This window comes from Vidua chalybeata, chromosome 3 (assembly GCF_026979565.1).
Source record: "Vidua chalybeata isolate OUT-0048 chromosome 3, bVidCha1 merged haplotype, whole genome shotgun sequence".
In the NCBI taxonomy this organism is placed as follows: Eukaryota; Metazoa; Chordata; class Aves; order Passeriformes; family Viduidae; genus Vidua; species Vidua chalybeata.
In genome coordinates, this window is record NC_071532.1 from 109,913,638 (window position 1) to 109,937,218 (window position 23,581).

Consider the following 23,581-nt stretch of genomic DNA (forward strand, 5'->3'; position numbering starts at 1 on the left):
TTGGAAGTCACCGAGGGGCTGAAAATGCGGCTTTAGGGAAAAAAAAAGTATTTTAAAAAGCAAACACTAAAACAACAAAAACACCCAGACAGAACCCCAAACCAAGAAAAACCCAACAAAAACTAATTTAGGATTTTGTTTTTATGTTGTATTTTGGTGAGCCCTGTTTCCGGGTGTTTTCACCCCGTACAGGCTGGGTGGGCGTTGCTTTTTCCTTTAACGTGGCCCGGGTATGACTCCAGCAGTTTGGGGGTGATCACACAGAATCGACAGGTCCTGTGGTATTTAGAGTGGAAAAGGCGATTTTGGATGTGTCTCAGAATCCCAAAATGGTTTGGGTTGGAAGGGACCTTAAAGCGCATGTCATTCCAAACCCCCACCGTGGGCACGGACACCTTCCACTATCCCAGGTTGATCCAAGCCCCGTCCAACCTGACCTGGGACACTTCCAGGGATCCAGGGGCAGCCACAGCTTCTCTGGGCACCCTGACAGGGAAGGATTTTCTTTCCCTATATCCACTTAACCCTGCCTACGGGCAAGTTAAAAAACAGTCCCCCTTGTCCTATCGCTATCTGCTTGTGTAAAAACTCCCTTTCCCTCTTTTTTGCAAGCCTCCTTTAAGTCTCCTAAGAGGAGGAAGGAATTCTTATTGTAGGCAGGAATCAAAAGGTGCCACTGCCTACAGGGAAACCTGCTGCAGCGCCTTACAATAACCCCCACAGTATCCCTTAAAAATCTTTATCTAAACTCCTCTTTAAAAATAGGAAAAGAATAAAAAGCATGACAGAACTATTTTGATCAGCAAGGCATACCAGGCACACAACCTTGGCGGTGTCCCCTGGATATTGTGGCTCACAGCAGTTTTTCCAGGGTAATCCTGGTAATAAATATTCACCCCGGGGTCCGCTGGGCTGAGGCACAGAATTCCCGCTGCCTGATCTCTCCTCTCCAGAGGGAGCAGCTGCGATTGGTGTTTCGGTAAAGGAGCAGGAAACAGCCTTTGCCCCGTTTCCCATTTTCTGTTTGTGTGCCTGATCAGATCACTCACTGGAAATGCCTGGCAACTCTGTGGTTTGGGATGCGTGCAGTCCAAGTCCTGGGTATTTGTCCTGTTCCTGAAAGATTGTTTTCACAAAGGTCAGAGTTCCTTTTAGCCCTGCTCTGGAATAATTTGATGCAGTATTCAGTTTGGCAGGTTGGCAGAAATAAAGGATCTTATGCCCTGTTGTTGTTTTCTTCCTTGTCCCCTTTTCTTCTTTTCCTTTTCCCTTTTCTTTTCATTTATTTTCTTTTTCCTTTCCATTTTTTTTAATATTCCAGGTTGCCCTGCTAGCTCCAGAGATGTTCCCTGCATCTGGAATATCTTCCCTGCTTCTGCACACTCAGCAGGACCCATTTCCCTCCAGCTCCTCCTCAAATCCACCCCTTCCCTCTGATTTGTTGGACATTTCTTGTTTTCCTGTGTGGAGAAAGCACAAAGAATGAACAGAGAAAACCTTTGGCGTGCCCCTGGCACTTCTATTATTTCTATTATTTCTATTATTTCTATTATTTCTATTATTTCTAGTTCTAGTTCTAGTTCTATTTCACTTCTATTTCTATTTCCTATTTATATTTATTTTTATATTTATATTTATTAAAAAAAAAAAATGGGCACATCATCCGCAGGATCCACATATCCGCAGAATATTAAATCCAGCAATGGACAATCTGTGTGCTCCACTGCAGATAAAATATGGGTGGAAGAAATAAAATATGGGTGCAAAGCACCCCATGAGTACCAGGGTGGGATTCTGGCACATCTATGCAGGTTGCACAAGATTTCACCCACATTTGGGTGGTCAAAACGAGTCCCAGCCCTCGGAGACGTTGTGGATGGCTGCGGTTTTTCCTCCTGCCAGGAGCTGGCAGGGCCCCACCGCTCCTGCCCGAAAGGTAACAGGAGTTAGGGATAAAAATAGCCGCTGTTGTTATTCATGACAGCGCCCTATAGCAACTGCCGCGTGCCTGAATAATTCATCGGAGCAGGGCAGGCCGAGGAGGACGGAGGGATGGAGAGAGGGGGAGAAGGCTGGGAAGAAGCAAGAAGCCTTCCCTGGCTTTTGGGACTCCCCAGGACTGTGCCCAAGGTCTCCCTGTGTTCACCTCCCTGCTGCATTCTGGAGGTTATGGGGTGAAAAGGCAGCACAAGCTCACAGGGACATTTAGCACTTCCTATACACTGGAAAAAAAAACAGGAATTAAGCACTTAGCACACAGAGGGCCAGGTCTGGAGGGCTTGTAGAGAAACAGAAGGATCAGGGATCACTGGTGAATTGCACATGGAGCACTTTAAGGGATTTTCTCATCCCTTCCTCACACCTCTGAGTGTCAGCATCCACCTGTACTTGATTTCTGAGGTTTAAGGGTACCCTGTGATCCTTCTGAGATTCGGGGACGTTGTGGGGTTTTGTTGTTGTTGCTGTCATTGTTGTTGTTTTTGTGTTCATTTTTTTTCCTCTTAGTTCAACTAAATGTCACTTTTCAAGCCTCAGCTCAATTATCAAGTTGCCATCTATTCGCTTTCCTGGCTGCTGAGAAGCCTTGCCTCACCCATGAAGGGCAGGGGAGAGGCTTGTGGCTCATTCACAGCTCCAAAAATGGGAGGAGAGTATCCCAAATTTGACGGAATGTCACCTGATCATCAAGCAACACACTGGAGTGGAGGTTGCAAATCTATTTGTAATAAAATAGAAGGATAATAACATGGAATGCAATGTTTGGAATGGAAAAAAGTCACTTTTTAGAACTGAAATTATGTGGAGAAGTGAGACCACCTATGAGATGTTTTTATCAGGGTAAATTTTATGTTTTCCAAGGGATTAAAGGGGTTTATATTTACTGGGCTCCCCTGAAGCTGCAGTTGCAGGAGCTGAATCCTAACCATGGCATGAATTCACTCTCACAAGCAGAGTGTTGTCCTGACTCTCCTCACAAATGATTTAATGCTGAAGGGGCCCTTCTTAATCTTCTCTCCTGACCTTTTCCCTAACATAGGCTGGAGAATTTCACCCCATTGCATCTTCACCCAGCTCAGGCATTTCTGACATAATTTTCTTGAAGTATTTGCTATTCCCACACACTCTGGTAAATCTTTAAGCGGCTCTAGCTCACGGGTTTTTTTTCCTAATTGTGGAGAAGAAAAACATGGAAAATTACTATCAGGGTGTATAAATAGAATTTCTTTACTGAAAGGCACAAGGAGCTGCTGTTATCTGACCAGGAGAGCACAGGAAAGTGGGTAAGAAGTTAAAGCTCTGACCTTCACTGTGTTTGGATGGGCTGTAACCACCTTCTTTCTTCCCAGAGTAGGAGCCCAGAGCATATGGATTTGTTTTTCCTCCCAGATGCCTCTAGCATAGCCCTAACACAGTGATGGGAACATAAAATCTTGTTGTGGTCCTGCTCCTGATGCACAGCTACCCCAGATCCCATGGGTATTCATCCTATTTTCCTGCTGTGCAGGAGGAAAATACAGCAATTAATAGAAAACCAAAACAAACCCACACAGGCTGTGCCTGCGGGCATAAGGAAAACTGAATTCCAAATGAAACCCGAGGAGTGGCTGAATCAACAACAAAGCTCTGGAATGGGGCAACTCAACCACATTTACAGGGAAATCCGAAGGGTCCAGACACAGAGCTGAGGTTTGGTGTTGCTATTTTGGTCTCCTCATCTGCTCTCATGGCTTCTGGCTGTTACTAAAGACAGTGACAGCTGGTTACTTTTTTTTTTTTTTTTTTTTTTTTCCTATTCTCTCATTTTCTTCACCCTCAAGCCTGGAAATCATCCATCTGTATGCAAAACATCTCTGCCTCTTCCTCAGGATCTCTGGGGGCTGCTTTCAACCCTGGGGCAGGATCCACTGGTCACTTCAGCAAGTGATGTCCAGCTTTAGAATCACGGAATCACAGAACTGTGTGGGTTGGAAGGGACCTAAAAGAACATCCAGTTCCACCCTCTGCCATGGGCAGGGACACCTTCCACTATCCCAGGCTGCTCCAAGTCCCGTCCACTGGCCCTGGACACTTCCAGGGAAGTGTACATCACCCTTATCATAAAAAATTCATTCCAATTATCTAATCCTTTTTCATCCATTCCCCCTTGTCCTGTCCCTCCAGGCCTTGTCCCAAGTTCTTCTTTCTTCTTCAGCTCTCCTGGAGCCCCTTTAGGCACTGGAAGGGGCTCTCAGGTCTCCCTGGATCCTTCTCTTCTTCAGGTGAACACCCCCAGCTCTCCCAGCCTGGCTTCAGAGCAGAGGGGCTCCAGCTCCTGGAACATCTCCGTGGCCTCCTCTGGTCTCTCTCCAGTAGCTCCACGTCCTTCTGCTGCTGGCCCCAGGGCTGGAGCAGCTCTGCAGGTGGGGGTCTCACCTGAGCAGGGCAGAGGGGCAGAATCCCCCCCCTTCCCCTGCTGCCCACGCTGGGGGATCACCTCAGGAATTGAGGGTTTCAAGGAAGAGTCATGTCCAGCTCTCACCCACCAGCACCCCCAAATCCTTCTCCCCAGGGCTGGTCTGGATCCATTCCCTGCCCTGATGGGAAGTTGGGAAGCTGATTAGTAACCCCCATCACACTGTCACAATGGGCTCTTACTGCTGCGGGCAAACCACGAGGAAGCAGGAAAGTCCCGTCCCCAAATTGCTACACAATCCTTGTGCAACACGTGGGGAACAGCTGATGGTGCCGAAATTAACTGTATCAAGTGCTTCCTTCTGATTGCAGAGGCTGAACTTGGTAGCCCAGGGCTTTTATGGACTTTTTTCCTGAATTATTCGTTAAAGAAAGCCTTAGTGTTCTAATGTGTTCTTAATGTTCTAATTCTGCATCTGCAGAATTTTTATTTAAAACTTGCCAAACAGATGATGAGCATCAATTCTTGCCCAGTGGGAAGGAGTTCCATATGGGCACAGACAAAAAAAATGTCTCTTTTACCCCACTACAATAACAACAAGTCAATATTCTTTATTACAGGAAAATACAGGGAAAAGGTAACTCCTACTTTCTGGATTACATTTGGTCCTTGGAATATCTCAGTTGTCTTTATTGCAAAGCTGCTACGTTGCTCCTCAGCAGCACAGTGTGGACATGGTGTGTGTGGATGCTTCTTGATGGAGGGAGACCCTCATCCACAGAAGAAGATCCTTTTTTTTTGAGTAATAACTCTGAGCACCTAAAAATAACAGGACAACCTTTTGCAGGTCCCTTCCAACCCAAACCATTCTATGATGAACATTTGGGTGGGGAATTAAGGCATTCAGGACATGTTGAGGGCACAGAGTGTATTTGAATCCTATCAGATGACTGTACAACCTCAGCCTGGTACAACCCAGTCTTAACTCTGGGACTAATCTCCTGGCCAAACACAACCACACCTGGGTTTTGACTTGGAGGGAGCTGGGTGATTCATTTCAGGGTTTAAAATGCCAATGGTAGGGAGTAACAGGGACTGCAGCACAGCAGGGTAAGTTTGAGATGAACTACAGAGCATGGCTTGGTACCACTCACCTGAGAGCCAGTGATCAAAGAGATCTCACTGTGCAGCATCCACCAGGCTTGGGGTGTAGAACAGGCTCTCAGCACCCACCCAGGAGAGCAGTTATCCCCCACAGAGCTGCCCTTTGTCCCTCCCATGGCTGCCCTGGGGCATGCCTTGAAGTTAAACGAGGTAAAAACCTTTCACAGGGGTAAAATAGGTGCAGGTGGCCCAGCAGTGTTGCAGTGTCCATGCTGCAGCAGGGATGTCACCTCCCACCATCCCCATCTGCCTGGGTTGTACTTTATGTCCCACCTCCTATGCCCCCTACTGCCCATTGCCCCTTGTCCTGTCCCTCCATCCCCTGTCCCAAGTCCCTCTCCAGCTCTCCTGGAGCCCCTTTAGGCACTGGAAGGGGCTCTGAGGTGTCCCTGCATCCTTCTCTTTTCCAGGTGAACACACCCAGCTCTCCCAGCCTGGCTCCAGAGCAGAGGGGCTCCAGCTCTTGGAGCATCTCTGTGGCCTCCTCTGGTCTCTCTCCAGCAGCTCCACGTCCTTCTGCTGTTGAATCACAGATCTGGAGGCAGCTCTGCGGGTGGGGTCTCACCAGAATGAAGCAGAGGGGCAGAATCCCCTCCCAGTTTAAGGAACGGAGGAGGAGGATGGTGCAGTATTATGGGTCTTTCAGGAGATGTCTTAGAGGGACAGAAAACAAGTGCAAGATGTGACTGGGGGGGTTGGTAGCTGCCCCTTGTATCTCATCCACATCCCTGAGTGCAATGACAGGGAAAAATTGAGGTTTCTTCCCACCTTTTTCACCCTGGATGTTTTCCCTCCTCACTTTGGGGGCACTGGCTCTCCCACGTGCTGTGAGATTTGTGCTGGGATGTGCTGAACCTTCACCCAGGCTGCAGAGATCTTATCAGAGCCACAAAGTCGCATTCCTGGGCTGCCTCTCCATGAATCCTCTCCCTGCAGAACAAGCAGTCCTTCTGTTTTCCTCATAAACCTATCAAAAAACAGTGGTTCTGACAAGCTGGAGCAGCAGAACCTGCATGAACTAGCTGAGGCAGAGCCTGGAGAGGGCAAACTCTGTAACTCATAAATTAACCTGCTCCTGGGGGTCACGGTGACCCTACAGCTGAACCCACCACTGTGGCTTTGGCACAGCTCCATCCAGGATCCATCAGCCTCTCCCACACATTTCCCAGGCATAGCTCACGAGCCCAAAGGCTGCTCCTGAAAGGCCATTTGGGTGCAAATGCCTGTTTTTCTGGAGCCTAAAAATTTTGGTGCTGGCAGCTGGCTTGAGGCCATACTGCCTTTAGCCTGGAAATCTTGTGGAAAATCATCTGCTCCTCCACACCTGCATGTCCATAGCACTGAAATCAGGGGGTTCCTCCCACTCCATGGAAGTCATCTGGTCCAGCCCCCTTGCTCATTTAGGGCCACACAGAGCAGGTTGCCCAGGTCCATGTCCAGATGGATTTTAAATATCTCAAAGGATGGAGGTATCTCTCGCTGGGCAACCTGTGCCAGTTCTTGGCCTCACAGTAAAAAAGTGTTTCCTGGGTTTCAGAGGAATCTCCTGTGCTTCAGTGGGCACTCATAGCCCCTGGTTCTGTGATTCCTACTTTAAACGTAGATTCTTCTTCATCTTTGAGAGTGATCTCTGGGGCTGAATCAGGTGATGTCCAAAGGTCCCTTCCATCCCCTACCACCTTGCACTGACTTGTAAATGCTATGAGGAGCGGCTGAGAGAGCTGGAGGGCTCAGCCTGGAGAAAAGGAGGCTCGGGGGGACCTTCTGGCTCTGCACAACTCCCTGACAGGAGGGGACAGCCAGGGGAGGGTCGGGCTCTGCTCCCAGGGAACAGGGACAGGACAAGGGACAGAACCTCAAGCTGTGGCCAGAGAAGGTTCAGGTTGGACACGAGGCAGAACTTCTTCATGGAAGGGGCGGCCAGGCATAGGAAGGGGCTGCCCAGGAGGTGTGAGGAGTCCCCATCCCTGGCGGTGTCCAAGGAGCAACAGGACGTGGCACTCAGTGCTCTGAGCTCTCGATGACCTCGATGACCTCTCCCAACCTGAACGATTCTGTGAGTCTGTGACTTTACACCCCTCTCCCGGATGCGGCCCTGGGCTCTCCTCTGCACCCACCCCTGGGGAGACGGGACCTGGGTGGTGCCGCGGGTTTGAGCCGCGCTTTGTCCGGTCCGGCTTGGGCCGGGCCGGGCCGGGCCGGGCTCGGCCCGCGGGGCCACCCCGGGGCGGGGCGGGGCGCGCATGCGCGGGGCGGCCGCGGGGGCTCCCGGAGGCGGCGGCGCCGGGACTCGGCGGCGGCAGCGGGACAGGGGAGGGGAGAGCGGGCACCGAGGGGACACCGAGGGGACAGCGAGAGCGGGCACTGAGAGCGGTGAGTGCGGGACGGGAGAGCCGACACTGAGTGCAGGGGATGAGTGCGGCCACTGAGTGCGGGAGGTGAGTGTGGACATGGAGTGCGGGAGATGGAGAGCAGGCACTGAGTGCGGGCACTGAGAGCGGACACTGCGGGCGATCCCCTCCCTGCGGTCCCCTCCTCTCCCCCCGCGACACCCGAGGGTCCCCAGCGAGCTCCCGGAGCGCTCCTGCATCCCTGCCGCGCCGGGAGCATCGTTCCCTGCGGGGGAAGCGGGATGCCGGGATGGGTGCGGAGGGTGGTCGGTGTGCCGTGCCTGGTGCTTGCAGACACCCCTGGGATGCGGAGGGATGCGGGATCTCTCCCTCTGTGCCACGCACAATTGTGGTTCATCCAGCCGGGGTTGGTCCAGTGGTCAGGTGGGTGCTGGGGAAGAGCTTAAGGAGGGCAGGGATGAGCAGGGAGACACGGATTTTGCCTTAAATTCCCCCGATACCGGTATCTCAAGGGCTTCCTGAAGGAGAGAGGTGGGCAGTGGTTTTCCTCCGTGTTTGTTTGAAATGGCTGAGGGCAGATTTTCCTTTAATGACTTTGACACCCGGGGAGCTCTGGAGGCCACGGGAAGGAGATGCATAGTTCAGCCGTGAGCTGGGAGAAGAACCAGCTCCCGCTGTTTGCCTTGGAGCTGCCTCCTGCTCCTTGCGCAGACACGAGCTGGGGCGCGTCTCCAAAGGGTCACCGAAGGATTGCTCCCTGCTGATCTTCTCCAGGACGCTTCGGGGTCATGTCCCCCCTATATCCCATCTGGATTTTTTCCTGGCTGAAAACACCACAAGCATCTCACTTTTTTTTTTTTTTTTTTTTTTTTTTTTTTTTTTTTTTCCAAGGGTGGGGAGGGAAATATTGTGGAAAGTCTTAAAGAGTTCTGGTTTTCTTGAACAAATATATAGATACAGAAGTTCAGGTAAAGGTTTAACAGTTGTTTGTTTGATGCCAAACCAATTTCTCCCTGGCATGAGGTTGGGTATGGAGCATCCCATTAGATGTGCCAAGGTGATGCACAGGGGCACACAGGTTTTTAATGGGATGGAGAGGTGCACTTGTTGTGGGATTGAGGCTTCAGAGCTGGGAAATGATTAAAATATCACTAGTTGGAGGATTTTTGGGTGGGATGAGGCTTGGAGCAACCTAGTCTAGTGGAAGGTGTCCTGCCCATGGCAGAGGGGTTGGGATGAGATGAGCTTTAAGGTCCTTTTCAACCCAAAATATTTTGGGATTCTAGGATGGCCTGCTGCAGATTAGGATGAGGAGTGTAATGCTTCCCTGGCAGCAGTCGTTGAAAAAGAGCAAAGTTACGGAAAGGTCATGAAAAAGGATGAATCCAGTGGGTCTGAAGTCTGTTTTTGCCCTCTGCCAGGGCAGGGAGGGGACGGGCAGCCGTGAATTCTGAATTCTAGCAGCAGACTGTGCTCCTCCCTTGGGGTGCTGTGGTGATATGTGCTGCAAACAATTCCTAGAAACCCATTCAGGGCTCATCAGGCCAAACCACACAGATGCACATTCCCTCCCACGCAGCTGGGGAAGGTGTGGGTTAACAGCCCTGCACTCTGCAGGATTTTCTGTTTCCTGGACATTAATTGCTTTTATTTGTTTACGCTGAAGCTGCAGCCGCAGCCTGTGGCCGAGCTGAGAGCTGTGTCCCTGTGGATGCAGGGAGGGATGGCAGGGAGGGATGGCCATGCCAGCGAGGCTGGGGACAAGGGAGGTGCCACCACCAGGTCACGTGCATGAGCTTGCAGCTACTTGCGCTTCTTGAGTCAGGCACCAGCTTAATTTTTCATCTGCCAGTTTACAGCGTAACCGCTGCTCTGGGGTCAGACCAGTGGCCATTTAATTGTATAAACAATCAATCATTATTAAATTTCAGAAGAATAAATGCCCAGGGAGGCTGCTGGAGGCTGCAGCTGTACAGATGCCATACCTTATAAGCTTCATCCTTCACAGCATCACGGAATGGTTTGGGTTGGAAGGGACATTAAAGGTGGTCCAGTTCCAACTCCCTGCCATGGACAGGGACACCTTCTACTAGACCAGGTTGCTCCAAGCCCTGCCCAACCTGGCCTTGGACACTTCCAGGTAGTAAGGGGAAGCTTGTTCCCATCTCCTTCCCACCCTCCAAGCCCCACCATATCCTTGGGATTGGGTAGGGTTCTAAGCAAGTGAATGCAGCACTGCCTGCATGCCTTTTGTGGAGGAAATCTGCCATCTGGCTCTTCCTTGGAGCTTTGTAGCCTCCAGGAAGGGCATCACTTCTGTCACTGCAAACCTAGAACCTGGCTGGGAGAGGCCATGGGGTTAAATGGGACGAGGTCCAGGATGGGGACAAAGACTTTTAGTGCAGGGGAGAGGAGAGCTCACGGCTCCACGGGGTTGGCACAGAGCTGCAGTCTCTCCCTGGCAGTGCCTCCTCTCTGCCCGCAGCAGCCGCAGGGCTCTGCATGATTTATATACATTTTTTTCGAATGACCAAAGCTCTAAAATCCGCAGCCTTAAAAAAAAATGATGCTTTTGTGCAAGAGGCTTTTGTGGATGACAGCAAAGCTGAGCAGCCGCAGCCCAGAGGTTTTTTGGGGATGATTTGAACCCACAAGCAGCACACGGCCAGTTTGGTTTGGTTGCTCTGCCCGCAGGCAGGTGGTTACAGAGTTGTCCCATCAGCAGATGGATCTGAGCAGGGAGGGATTGGCTGGCTTGTCGAGGTTTCCCTGTGCTAGCAGGAGTTCCCAGTTCTAAATCTGCACTAAAGGAAGATTAGTGCTGAAGGAAATTTGGGAGGTGAAAGTGGAATGCCACTGTGACAAATCCAGGCTCCTTTTTCAGTCAGTGCAGGGGGAAAACCCCAGGCACTTTGCTGGCACAATTCCAGTTTATGGAAATGGTCAGTCCCAGCCCATCAGTGATCCCTGCATGGCTGAATACAGCAGGCAGGGACTGGTGAGGGTGGCAGGACCAAAACCATGCCCAGGGGATGCTGACACTTCAGCAACCTGATGGTTACAGTTTGGGACTGTGTCCCGGTCTGGTTTGATTCCTGGTGTACTCATCCAGGGATTTCACAGCCACCTGAAATCCAGCCCCAAAGCATTGGGTGCTGTGTTGGTTGTGTGAGGAAAAAGAAAGTCGTGAAGGGATCAGGAAAGCACAAACAGCAAAGGATTAGTAAGATCAGGAAGAAAAGCTGCAGAATATTACCTTGGCCTTGAGCAAATTTTGATATGGGGGAGTGGATTTGCCAGAGGAGGGAATTTTCAGCCAGGGTGTGTGACAGAATTAGTGAATATTAACTAGTGCTGCAGGTGCTTATTTTTTTTTTGGTTTTTTTTTGTTTTTTGTTTTTTTTTGGTTTTTTTTTTGTTTTTTTTTCTTCCTCAGGCATTATTGGCTGTGTTATCAGCAGCATCACCAAGCTCTAACTGGGTTAGGCATGAGGAAACTGCAGCTGTGCTATCACAGCAAACCAGAACTGTGCCATTCCCTAACATGGTTTGGGAGATAGCACAGTCCAGGAGTTGTTCCTGGCTAACAGTTTGTGTGTGGCCGCTCACTTGAGGGGTGCAGCAGCACAGGAATGGCCAAGCCAGCCCAGCTGATCTCTGAGAACCTGATGTTGTGAAAATCAACATCCCCCTTGCACGTGATGCTTGGACTCTGACAATAAAGCCACCAGCCTCATACAACCTTTGGTTTCCTAACTTTGGGGTTCCATTCTCCTGCTTTGCTCCCCCAAACACCACAGGGCCTCAGGGGTGCCCCCCTTGTTGGGCTGCTTTGCTGCAGGGAGGTGGCATTTGCCAGCAGCTTTGTTTTTGCTCTGTGCCCTCTGAGCAGAGCATTCCCTGTGCTGGCTCCACTGCTCTCATCCCCTGGCCCCATCCCAAAGCTCAGGCAATGCTGAGCCCATGTCAAGAGGCACTTGCTGCCCAGCACGGCTGAGCTGGCTGCTGGCCCAGCTCGCTGCCAGGCCAGGAATTGCAGGGGAGCTGACACTGCCGTGGCTTCCGTGGGGGATCCTGCCACCTCCCGCTGGCTTTCATGGCTCGTCTCCCAGCATCACGGGACGTTCGTTTCCTGAGGGATACAAGCTTGGATAAACCCTGCTTGGGCTGCACGCTGTGTGTGTCTGTGTATAGAGAAAGGGAGAATTTGAGCCATCTTCTTTTATTTGAAATTTGCCACAAGGTTATTTTGACCTTTTTTTTCTGAAGAGATCAGGTTGTTTTAAGTCATGCCCTTCAGTAAATCACATGGCACCACCTTTTACCTTCTGGAGCATCCCAACCTGTGCAGGTCCCTGTGGGAGGAGTAACGGGACTTGGGCTGATGTAGATCTAACAGGGTACCTTGAGGAAAATAAAATCTTCTGTGCAATGCAGTTAAGTAGTCCCAGCACTGCCCAGTGCATTAGGAGTACGATATCTTGTTTCCATCAGGCAGGTGAGGACTGATATCCCCATTTCCTAGATGAGGAAGCGTAAGCCCAGTTTAGAGAAGCCCCAAGCACCTACCTGGCTCCTCTCTGGTTGTGGGGATTTCCACTTCTTTGATTCTGGAGTGTAGATAAGTCCTTCATATCCTGCTGCCTGCCCTGGCAGGGCTGGTCCCTGGCACAAACCATCAAATTATGGAATCACAGAGTGGTTTGGGTTGGGAGGGACATTAAGGCTTACCAGTTCAACCCCCCTGGCATGGCAGGGACACCTTCCCCTATCCCAGCTTGCTCTGAGCACTGTCCAGTCTGGCCTTAGACACTTCCAGAGATCCAGGGGCAGCCACAGCTTCTCAGGGGAACCTGTAAATCCCAGTAACTCCCCACAGAAGAGATCTGAGCTCTGAGTATTCCTGCTGCAGTCTGGAGCAATGTTGGCACCTGAATCTGTGGCAGAAGGAAGCAGGTAATACCAAGACTGCACAGGAACTGCTTCTTGAGCCAATCCATGGTCTCTTATTTTCTCAGCTCTGGAGAGGCCTTTCCAAAACACAGGGCAAGAACAGGATGGAGGAGCTGGCACTGTGCTCCCAGCATGGTCTTTCAAAGTTTTCTCCAGCCCTCCAGAATGGTTTAATTACAGGAGGAGATGTTTGTGCTCAGGAAGGACCAGCCTTCAGACAACAGGGTTTGGGATGGGGCTTATCCAGTGCATTTGAGCTGGGTGCAGCCCTGGTGCAGGCCCTCCTGGAGCTGAACTGCTCCCTGCCATCCTGGTGCACTAGGAGCTGTGACACCAAAGTTAACCCCATGTAGGAATGGGTCACAATAAAACCCCAAAAGCTTCAAAATGACCTGGAGTCCCCCCATGGACTTTTGCTCAACTGCCAGAAGAGAGGAATTCAGGCATTAATCACCTGCAGCTCTCCAAACCAGTCTGTTGGCTTCTGCTGTTATTTTCATGCTGTCCACAACCACTACTTCTTTTTGTTTTAAATGACATGCATTTATTGAAGACTTCCCCAAAGCTGAGTCCCCCCGGTCCTCCCTGCTTTGTTTACCAGGAATTACTGCCTTTTTGGAAGCCTGTGTAAACCTCTGATGCCTGAATAGCAGCCTGCAAGTAAATCTATCACATTGGTCCAGCCTCAATCCCAGACGGTGAACTCGGGGGCCAGACTGGTGGGAAAATCGACCGTACTCTATAGGAAATTTTCTCATTCAAACCCTTGCATCAGACTGTGACCAAAAAGCAAAAAAAAAGCAAAAGAGCTGGGGAAAAGCTCGGGTTTCCAATTACCCTCTTCAAAATAGAGAGAAAAACTGGAACAGGATCGTTCTCCTCCTGTGCCCGGAGTTTTTATTGTGGATGTCATGATCCAGCCTGGCCATCATCCACGCCCTCCTTCTCGCCTTGCAGCTCCCTCCCTGAACAAACGATACTTGGTTGCTGTTAATTGGGAGCAGCCAAAATAACTGAATCCCCCGGAGATGGGAGTGAGGACGGAATCTCAACGAGACACCCCGCCGATGAATGTGGCTTTCAGCTGCTCCTACACCCCCGTGAAGGGAAAAGAATAGGGGCTCTGTGAAAGTGAAACAGCCAGTGCTGACCTTGGGTTTCTGGGTTGGTGTTTTTTGTTTGGTTTTTTTTTTTTTTTTCTCTCTCTCTTTTCTAACGTTAATTGCTCTTCACTTTGTCCCATCACATGATCACTGGAAGCTGCCAACTTGTTCTCACTCACTCATATCACAAGGTTTGAAATAAGCAGGGTACCAGGTTCCTGATTTAGTACCGTTCAGCCCAGTATCAGATGTGTTTCTTGTGATTTCGGACTATTATTTTGAAAATCTCTGCCCCTCACAGCCTGTTTAAACCTGGCATTTTCCAGCTCTGAAAGCCTGCCTGGAATAATCTGTGCTGTCAGGGAGATATGCAGTGCCCAGGCTCTCTGAGATGATGCTAGCTGCAGGCACTGAGCTCTGGGGATGAGAGACCTTGGCAAAATCCTGGCATGAGTACGAGTGGTGCAAGCCGGAGCCAGGCTGTGCCTGGGACAGAAACTGCCTGTCTCTCTCACACCCTTGTCAGCATGCAAAGCAGGCAGGCCATGGACTACATTCCCATGCATTCCCATTCCCAGGCTCAAGTGCCACCCTCCCATGTGTTGCCTTTGCTCTTTATGTGTAGTTTTCAGCAGGTTTCTCCACAGGAGATCAGTACCAACTCTGCTCTCTGCAGGTCTGTGCCCTGTTGCCCTATGCTTGCAGCTGTGCCCTCTTGGAGGTTTTCAGTTCCTCTTCTGCTGGGGTTCACTCTGGCATTACTCTGTGTTCTCCAGGTTGTAATGAACTTCAGCATTGTCCTTTCTTCTTCTGCCTCGCCGTCATGATCATTGAATCATAGAATCCCAGAATGGTCTGGGTTGGAAAGATCATTTTGTTCCAACTTCTCTGCCATGGGCAGGAAAAAATTTTTCCCTATGTGGGTGGTGAGGCCATGGCATAGGTTACCCAGAGAAGCTGTGATTGCTCCATCCCTGGAAGTGTCCAAGGTTTGATGGGGCTTGGAGCAACCTGGGATTGTGGAAGGTGTCCCTGCCCATGGCAGGAGGTTAAATTGTGGTGATCTTTAACATCCCTTCCATCCCCAAGCACTCCACAATTCCATGATTTATGGATGAACTCCACTAGCTACAAGAAGGTGTACACTGGAAAAGGGCAGAGTGAGTGTTGTCTCCTGTTCACACCTTGCCCTTATAGGACAGCCCCAAAGTCAAATTTTGCCTCACCTTCCTAAATTTTTGGATGTAACTCCACAGGGATACACAACCTGCTGAATGAACTGCATGTCCCATCATAGATCAGGACCCTGCAGACCCTTAGGAGAGAAACAGTCTTTATGAGTGTGCACAACATAACTCCTCAGCTAGTGTGCTCTCTTCAGCATTACACATCTGTGAAACTAAAACAGCATTTCCAGGGTCCATTTTGCCTTCTGTGGCTAAGGCAGCTCCATCAAACACAGCAGACAAAGTCCCCTGTGGCAAACAGAGGAAAAAAACTTCCAGCTTTGAGAGATGCTAAGGGAGAAAGCCAAGGCAGTGTAGGGCAGAAAGAATTTTCTGGAAAATGAAACTCAATTATGACAGCTCCCCTCTGCTAGAATACAGAAGCAACATGAAAATATTTTGTTTCTTATCAGATGCTTTGGGTTTCTACAGGAAGTGAGACTTGCTGCCTGGTTGAGAGTCTGCTCTGACTTTGCTCTGTGTGCTGTCTCACCCTGGGACTGCCAGGTCTCACCTCCTTGCTTTCAGAAACTCTCTCATGATGTTTAACGCTATCCTGTCCTCTGTGTCACAGCCTAGCAGGGGTCTCCCATCACAGAATCACAGACTGGTTTGGGTTGGAAAGGATCTTAAAGCTCTTCTAGTTCCAGTCCCCTGCCATGGGCAGGGACACCTTCACTAGACCAGGTGCCCACACAAACTGTTGGTGTCTCACCACTGGACACAGCTGGTATCTCATGTAACAGGAGAAAAACTGGCTGTTTTCCACACTCAGTAAAAATACTTATTTGTGATTCCTTTTTTTTTGTTTGTTTGTTTTTTTTTGGGTTTTTTTTTTTGTTTTGTTTTGTTTTGTTTTTTTTTTTTTTTTTTTGCTACCTCCATCCCCCACACCTCCAGTTGTATGCAGGCTTAGGAGACAGATTCTGCTTCTGCAAACCTGTGTGTGTTGGTTTCACAGGAGTAACCACAGCCCTGCACAGTCTGGTGGGGCCCCATCAGCACCAATTTTAGTTTAACATGGGCATTTGTGATGAATTCTCCTCTATTTTGTATGACACAAACACCAGCAGGGAAGAGAGATATCTAGGTTATTGGGAAACAGGGGGTATTGGGAATTAATTTAATGCCAAGAGTTGTTCTCCACACATTAGGATCCTGCTGTGCTCTGAATCTGAATCTTGCCAAGTCTGGAGGTTACTAAGGAGCAGAGCAGGCAGAGGAGTGCCCAGCACTGGGTTTGGCTGCTCTGAGCATCCAGGGACTTCTCTGGCAGTCCCTCAGCATTGGCTCCATGGATGCTCCCAAAGCTCTAATGCTGTACCCAAACTGCAGCCAGCTTGGATGTGAAGCCTCTAATTTCTTCAGTCCCTCTCAGTCCTGATGCTTCTTATTTGTGGAGGGATGAGGGCTGCAGGTTTGGGATGGTGGATTTCTCCACTTCTCCCTCTGCCATACTCACTACAGTAACCCATTGGCAAGTTGCTTGGCAGGGAATGTTGAGTTTCTTTGCAACCTCCATGATTTGGTTGGGACCCTCTTAACTCATGTGTGGACAAGCTGTTTATCCCTTAGATGAGTAATTTATATCCCACTTTTGTCCCTGAGCATTTTATTCTGGGGTAAGGGGTGAAACATCACCTTCATAAATCATCAGATGCTTTCTTGCCAACTAACTGCTTCCTGCAGCCCCTTGTTGGCAGCTTGTGGCTCCTGAACACGCTCCAAGCTGAGTGCCTGAGGAAGTGGGGAGGAAGGGCAGGCTTGTGACATTGCCGTGCCCATCTGATGCAGGCTGACCTGCAGGGACAGGGCTCTGCCATCCCCCTCTGTGCTGAATTTAGGTCAGGGAACAGATACCCCTGGGAATCTGGGAGTCCCTTCTCTTAACTCCTCAGGAGATCTGGTACTCTTAAACTCAACAATATTCACAGAATCATAGAATGGTTGAAAGACCATCTTGACCCAACACCCTGCCATGGGCAGGGACACCTTCCACTATCCCAGGTTGCTCCAAGCCCCATCCAACCTGGCCTTGGATACTTCCAGGGATCCAGGGGCAGCCACAGCTTCTCTGGGCAACCTGTGCCAGGGCCTCACCACCCGCACAGGGAAGAATTCCTTCCCAATATCACATCTATCCCTACCCTCTGGCAGTGGGAAGCCATTGCCCCATGTCCTGTCCTTACAGGCCCTTCCCCCAAGTCCCTCTCCAGCTCTCCTGGAGCCCCTTTAGGCACTGGTAGCTGCTCTAAGGGCCAGCATCTCCATGGTGCCATGGTTAATCCCACTGGGAATGGCAGCATGCTCTTCTCCCCGGTGCACCACCATTAACATTTCCTCTTTCTCCCATCCCCGCAGGGCAGGAAGACGACGTTCCCTGGTGCGAGGCTGAAGGATGACAGCCATCCTGGAGCGGCTCAGCACGCTGTCCCTCAGCGGGCAGCACCTCAGCCGGCTGCCCCGGCTGCTGGAGGACGGCCTCCCCAAGATGCCCTGCACGGTGAAGGAGTGCGAGGTGCCGCAGCTCTTCCGCGAGCCCTACATCCACAGCGGGTACCGCCCCACCGGCCAGGACTGGCGCTACTACTTCCTCAGCCTCTTCCAGAAGCACAACGAGGTGGTCAACGTGTGGACTCATCTCCTGGCGGCACTGGCCGTGCTGCTGAGGTTCAAGACGTTTGTGGAGGCCGAGCAGTTGCCTGTGGATGCGTGGTCCTTGCCATTGCTCATCTTTGTCCTCTCCTCTGTCACCTACCTGACCTGCAGCCTCTTGGCACACCTGCTGCAGTCCAAGTCAGAGCTGTACCACTACACCTTCTACTTTGTAGACTATGTTGGAGTCAGCATCTACCAGTACGGCAGTGCCCTGGCTCATTTCTACTACAGCTCTGACCAAGCTTGGTACGACAAGTTCTGGCTTTTCTTCCTGCCAGCAGCAGCTTTCTGCGGCTGGTTGTCCTGTGCCGGCTGCTGCTACGCCAAATACCGGTACCGACGGCCTTACCCAATCATGAGGAAGATGTGCCAGGTGATCCCAGCAGGGCTGGCTTTCATCCTGGATATCAGTCCCGTGGCTCACCGCGTGGTTGTGTGTCACCTGGGGGGCTGTGAGGAGGATGCTGCTTGGTACCACACATACCAGATACTGTTTTTCCTTATCAGTGCTTATTTCTTTTCCTGCCCTGTCCCTGAGAAATACTTCCCTGGCTCCTGTGATATTGTTGGCCATGCCCATCAGATCTTCCACACCTTCCTGGCCATCTGCACCCTGTCACAGCTGGAGGCCATTCTTTTGGATTATAAGAACAGGCAGGAGATTTTCCTGAAGAGACACGGGCCTTTTACTGTTTATCTCTCCTGCATCTCTTTTTTTGGCTTGGTGGCCTGCAGTGCCATCACAGCTTACATCCTGCGATGCAGGATCAAGGCCAGCCTGGCTAAAAAGGACTCCTGAGAGTCACGGACATGACAGGCATGACATCACCAGAGAAAATCAAGAAAAAGGGCATAACATACTAGAGACATGACTGTCTTACTTGCCTAACACGCCGTGACTAACCAGGACCCTGGATTCAGATGGAGGGCTGGACACTTCATGCTGGATGCATTTTCACAGCAGGGATTGCCTGTTGCCATCTGAGGGGGGGGACATGGAGTGTTTTAAGCCAGAAAAAGTCACTGAACCAAGGATGCTGAAATAGGCAGAGGTTCTTTGTTCATTGTGGTAGAGCTGTGGGTGAGACCTTGCTGAAGGTCAGGGAGGGCAGCCTGGAGGCTGTGGGACTGCAGAAGGGTGTGCCAGGGCTCACAACACCATGAGGACCACAGCTGGATGTGATGACCTCTATGGGTTTTGCCATATCTGTGTGAGAACTGTTCCTATCAAAGGCAGTAGGAAGGTTTTGGGAAGTCTGTGTTTCTAGGGTTCATGTGTGAGGGCACATGTGGCACCGTGGCTGCTAGAATCCTTTTCCTGTTCCAGCCAGGTTCTCTCTGCACTCCCCTTGTCAAGTGTGTCAATGCCAGGTCACTTGGATAGCTCTGGGAGAACATCTTTGGAGATCCTGGCATGACCTCGGGTCCTCTGAGACAAACTGGATCTGTGCCATCTGTCTAGGGAGTGTGACCAAACTCTAGCAATGTCCATGAAACGTGGAATAACTTGGATGGGATCTGTTTGATACAGGAAAGGCTCTGCTCCTCCAACAGTACTACTGTGGTCATGGCCAAAAGGTGTGAAGGTGAAGGAGTCTTTATTCCTCTCTAATGGTGCTTTGTGTCCTTGGTGAGCATTGTGGGAAAGCTGGCCTTGAAGCTGCAGGGTTGCTGTTCTATGACCAGTGGGGCTGTGACTCTGGCATTTTTTTATCAGTATTAGATGAAGGTGGAACAGCAAAAGGCAGGAGCAGGGTGACAGCATCAGGGTCCTGCACAGCCTCGGGATGGGTTTGTCCTTGGGACTTGGTGATTCCTGTGTGAAGTAGCAAAGATAGCAGTCAGGGTCACTTAATGTCCATGGGTCACTCCTGTCCAAGGTAAGAAAGGCTGAATTACTGTGTCCCCCACTAGAAGAATGTATTCTGTGCTTGCCTTGGGGGAATATCGAAAATGGAGCCACCAAGGAGGTTTAAATCCTTGATAAAACCAAGGAATCCATGGGATCTATCCTAGCCACAGATTTGTCTCACTGAGCCCAAGGGCAGGCAAATGAATTGTGATTGCTGGTTCTGAGCAGGCAGAGTGTAGGGTTGGGGATATGGTTGGTGAGGACAAGCACTGATTTCTGCACTTCATCTGTGTTTCAGCTCTTGAGGTGTGTGTGTTTGTTCATGTTCCACGCGCACGCATGGGATTTGTTTTCCAGAAAGGCTTTGCCTTAGGATTTTATATCTGCAGAGCCTTCTAGCTGGGTTAAGATTAACCTGAAGGAAACAGTGCTGTCCTGCTGCAGGAGCAAGGTGGGCTGGACAACAGATTTGTTAATAGGTGGTGGAAAACAGATCTGTAGATTGGTACTTTGCTGGTCCTGTGTTTAGTAGGTAAATTTGGAACTCATGGCCCTATAGAAAATTAAATACAAAAGGAGAGGGAAGTAATTTTGGCATATAGGAGATGAAGTCATAGGAAAGCCTTCAGGAGGTCATCAAGTCCACCCTTTCTCCTCAGTCCTGGCCTCAGCTTAGAAATTATTTACTTAATTTTGTAGGGTGTTTTTGATGGTACAGCCATGCTGACCTAGCAGAAAATCTGCCTCAGGGGAGATGCCAAGCAGGCGTGGTCCCACTTGCACCTCATTAAACCTCTTCCCATGCACAGAAGCTCATCTCACCACAGAGTGAGCCAGTGCTGGGAGAGGGACCTTTGGGAAACCAATCCTAGTGAAAAAATGTCAGTAATTTTTGGCTGGTTTTAATTCTGAGCCAATTCACTTGGACAATGCAGCTGCTGGCAGGGAAGGGCTGGAGTGAAGGCCAGCAGCGGTTCCTCCTTGCATGGCAGCTGGCTGCTCAGCTCCCTCAGCTGCACTGAGGACTGCTCCCTCCATGGCCTCTGGCTTTGTTTGTGGGTCTCCTCCCAGTCTGAGAAAAGGCTTCCAGTGCAAGCAGCTTTTTCTTATAGCCTAATTTGCCTTGGTTTTGTGGTAGGTAAGGGAGAACAAGGCACTGGATGTGGAACTGGCTGGATGGTATCAGTGGGTTCCTGTGCAGAAACAGAGGTAAATCAGGCTGGTCCAGAGCTCATTTCTGGAATAAAATGGAGAAGGATTGGGCATGGCTGGTAATAGCAAGCCTGCTCTGCTGCTACCTGGAGTTATACTGGTACCAAAGGAAGGGATCACCCAGGTGTCACCTTCTCTGAGGGTTTGAACACAGATAACATGCCCTGTCCTTGTTGAAGGAGGGTGAGTACGGTAATTCCATCTCATTCAGGGACAGGGAGGGGAGCCCACGTGGCTCTGCCAAGGTACTTCTGATCAGATCTTCTCCTTCCTGGCTGAGCAGAAGTGGACAGTGGAGCAGTGGTGTGACAGTGGAGGTGTTTTTGCACACTCCCACATTTCCCCTCAGGTGAAGCCACACCCATCTCCGCATGGCCCTGCACTCCCACCTGGAGCTGACCTCCTGGTTACGATGATGGGTGGAGTGAGTGGGGATCTACAATACAGATCTGTGCTGCTGTGAGGATGCGCCCTTGTGTCACAAGGGGCTCACCAACACTGGAGCTTCCTTCTTCCCTGTCTCCATCCTCCTCTTCCTCCAACCAGCTTCTTTCTTTCCTTCATCCCCAGACTTCATCCTTTGTGCCTTATGCACCTGGCTGCCTTCCTGGCAGACTCCACATGCTGCAGTCTCAGCTGGGAAGTGGCTGTGGAAGCTTTGCCAGTGATCCAGAGGACACCAGAGATGGATCTGGAAAAAGCCAAAGTGCCATTGCGATAAATGCTCAGCTTGTCTGAGACCCCCAGGACCTTCTCCTTGGGCTCACTGCTTGGAGCAGGTCTCCTCCATCCTGGTGTTCCTAAGGAGGCATGCCCGGGAAGAATGCACCAGTGACCAGGCTTGGTGAAGAGCTGACCACCAAAGGTTGATCACACCTAAGATCCCTCAGGGATCCCTGAGGTCACAGTCCTCTCCCTCAGGAATCTTTGGTCCTGAGGTCGGGTTCCTTCAGATCTTGCAAACCAGGACAGCTCCTGAGAATTCATCCCAATGTGCCTTGTGCTACTTCTTTTGGGGATTAATCCTGAAGGAGCCTGAGGATCAAGGGCAGCCTCTTTGCTGTCTGCTCCATGGTCCGTGGTTGCTCTTAACAGCCAATTCCCACTGACAGGATTTGCTCAGTGTACAGAGCAGGAGGGGAGGATGGAGACAGGTGCCTTATTTATGCCTAATTTGTGTAACGAGGCAAGGACAGGTTCCTCATGTGCCTTGCAATTTACATCTTTTACTGACAGGATTATTTTTAAGCACTGTTCTTACTAAACAGAAGTACAAAAGAGTTTGTATTTTTTTCCTTTGGGAAACAGGGAAGGATATGAGTGTTCCTTATTAACCACCCCATTCCCAACTCCCACCTGCTGACTTTGTATTGTTGAAAACATTGACAATATTTTAAGCTTTGTACTGTACTGATCTTTATTTAAAAACTTTAGTGGAAAAAAAAAATCTATGAAAACAAAACAATTGGTGTGGTGTGAAATTCCCAAATGCACAACTACACAACTACAGAAGGTTATGAGTCATTAGAAAAAAATAGGGATGATAATTACAGAGAGATAATAATTACAATAATGAACAATAAGGTGTAGTTTTATCTGTGCATCTCAAAGCACTCCCAAGGTTTCACGAAACCTATTGGATTTCATTCCCTTTCCACAAGGGAAGTGCAGAACAGCTGCCCTGACACTGATTAGAGAAATTTTAGTTCATCATCCACAATCACAGAAGGGCTGAGTTTGGAAAAGATTTCTGGGGGCCATTTGGTCCAACCCTCAGCTCAAGCAGGGCCACTCAGAGCTGGTTGCCCAGGTCCATGTCTAGATGAATTCTGAATATCTCCAAAAAGATGGTGATCACTTCTCTGGGCAACCTGTGCCAGGGCTCAGCCACCCTCACAGTAAAAAAGTGTTTCCTTATGTTCAGAGGAATCTCCTGTGTTCCAGTGTGTGCCTGTGCCCTCTGGTCCTGGCCCTGGGATTCCTGAAGGCTGATCTTGCTGATAAAGACTGAGGTGAAGAAGGCTTTTCCATATTCTCTGTAGCCAGCTCCATCTTACTGAGCAATGGGCCCACAACATTTGCCCTACTCTCCCTTTTGTCACCCTATAGAAACCCTTCTGGTTGTCTTTGGCATTCCTGAACAGATTCCAGTTGGACTTTGCCTTTCCTCATCCCTGCACACTCAGATAATGTCTGTATTCTTTTCCATCCATGTCCTTGCTTTCACCTTCTCTCTACTACTTCTGTGTTTTGAGTTTTTCCAGGAGCTCCCTGTTTATCCATGCAGGCCTGCTGGCATTTTTGCCCAGCTTCCTGCTCATTGGATTAGACTGTTCTTGAGCTTGGAGATGACTCCTACCAGGCCTCCTTATCTCAGGGCACTCTACCAAGCAGATAGAGGCCTTTGAAGAGGCCAAAGTGTGAAGTCTAGTGTTTGATGTTTACCTTCCTCCCTTCCTTCAGGATCCTGAACTCCACCAGCCAGCTGTGCTTTTGACCCCCACATTTCCAGTGAACCATGGCTGGTGAGTCTGATGTTCAGCAAAGCGCCTCTCCTTGTCGGCTCCTCCCTCACTTGGAGGAGGGAGTTGCCAGCACCGCATTCTAGAAGCCTCCTGGGCTGGAATCAGAGAATCATAGAAGGGTTTGGGTTGGAAGAGACCTTAAAG

General features: G+C 50.1%; 1 protein-coding gene across 2 annotated transcripts; it reads left to right on the forward strand.

Moving 5' to 3' along the window:
- The first annotated feature begins 7,850 nt into the window (after nt 1–7,850).
- PAQR8 (progestin and adipoQ receptor family member 8) lies at nt 7,851–22,317 on the forward strand. 2 transcript variants are annotated; one of them, XM_053938498.1, is made up of 2 exons: nt 7,851–7,930; nt 17,552–22,317. In XM_053938498.1, exon 2 carries the CDS (start codon nt 17,589–17,591, stop codon nt 18,645–18,647), a length of 1,059 nt encoding a protein of 352 aa, XP_053794473.1. In that variant the 5' UTR covers nt 7,851–7,930; nt 17,552–17,588; the 3' UTR covers nt 18,648–22,317. The 2 variants fall into 2 exon arrangements, with proteins under 2 accessions (XP_053794473.1, XP_053794474.1); XM_053938499.1 differs by lacking the exon at nt 7,851–7,930 and adding an exon at nt 7,937–7,995.
- The last annotated feature ends 1,264 nt before the right edge of the window (nt 22,318–23,581 follow it).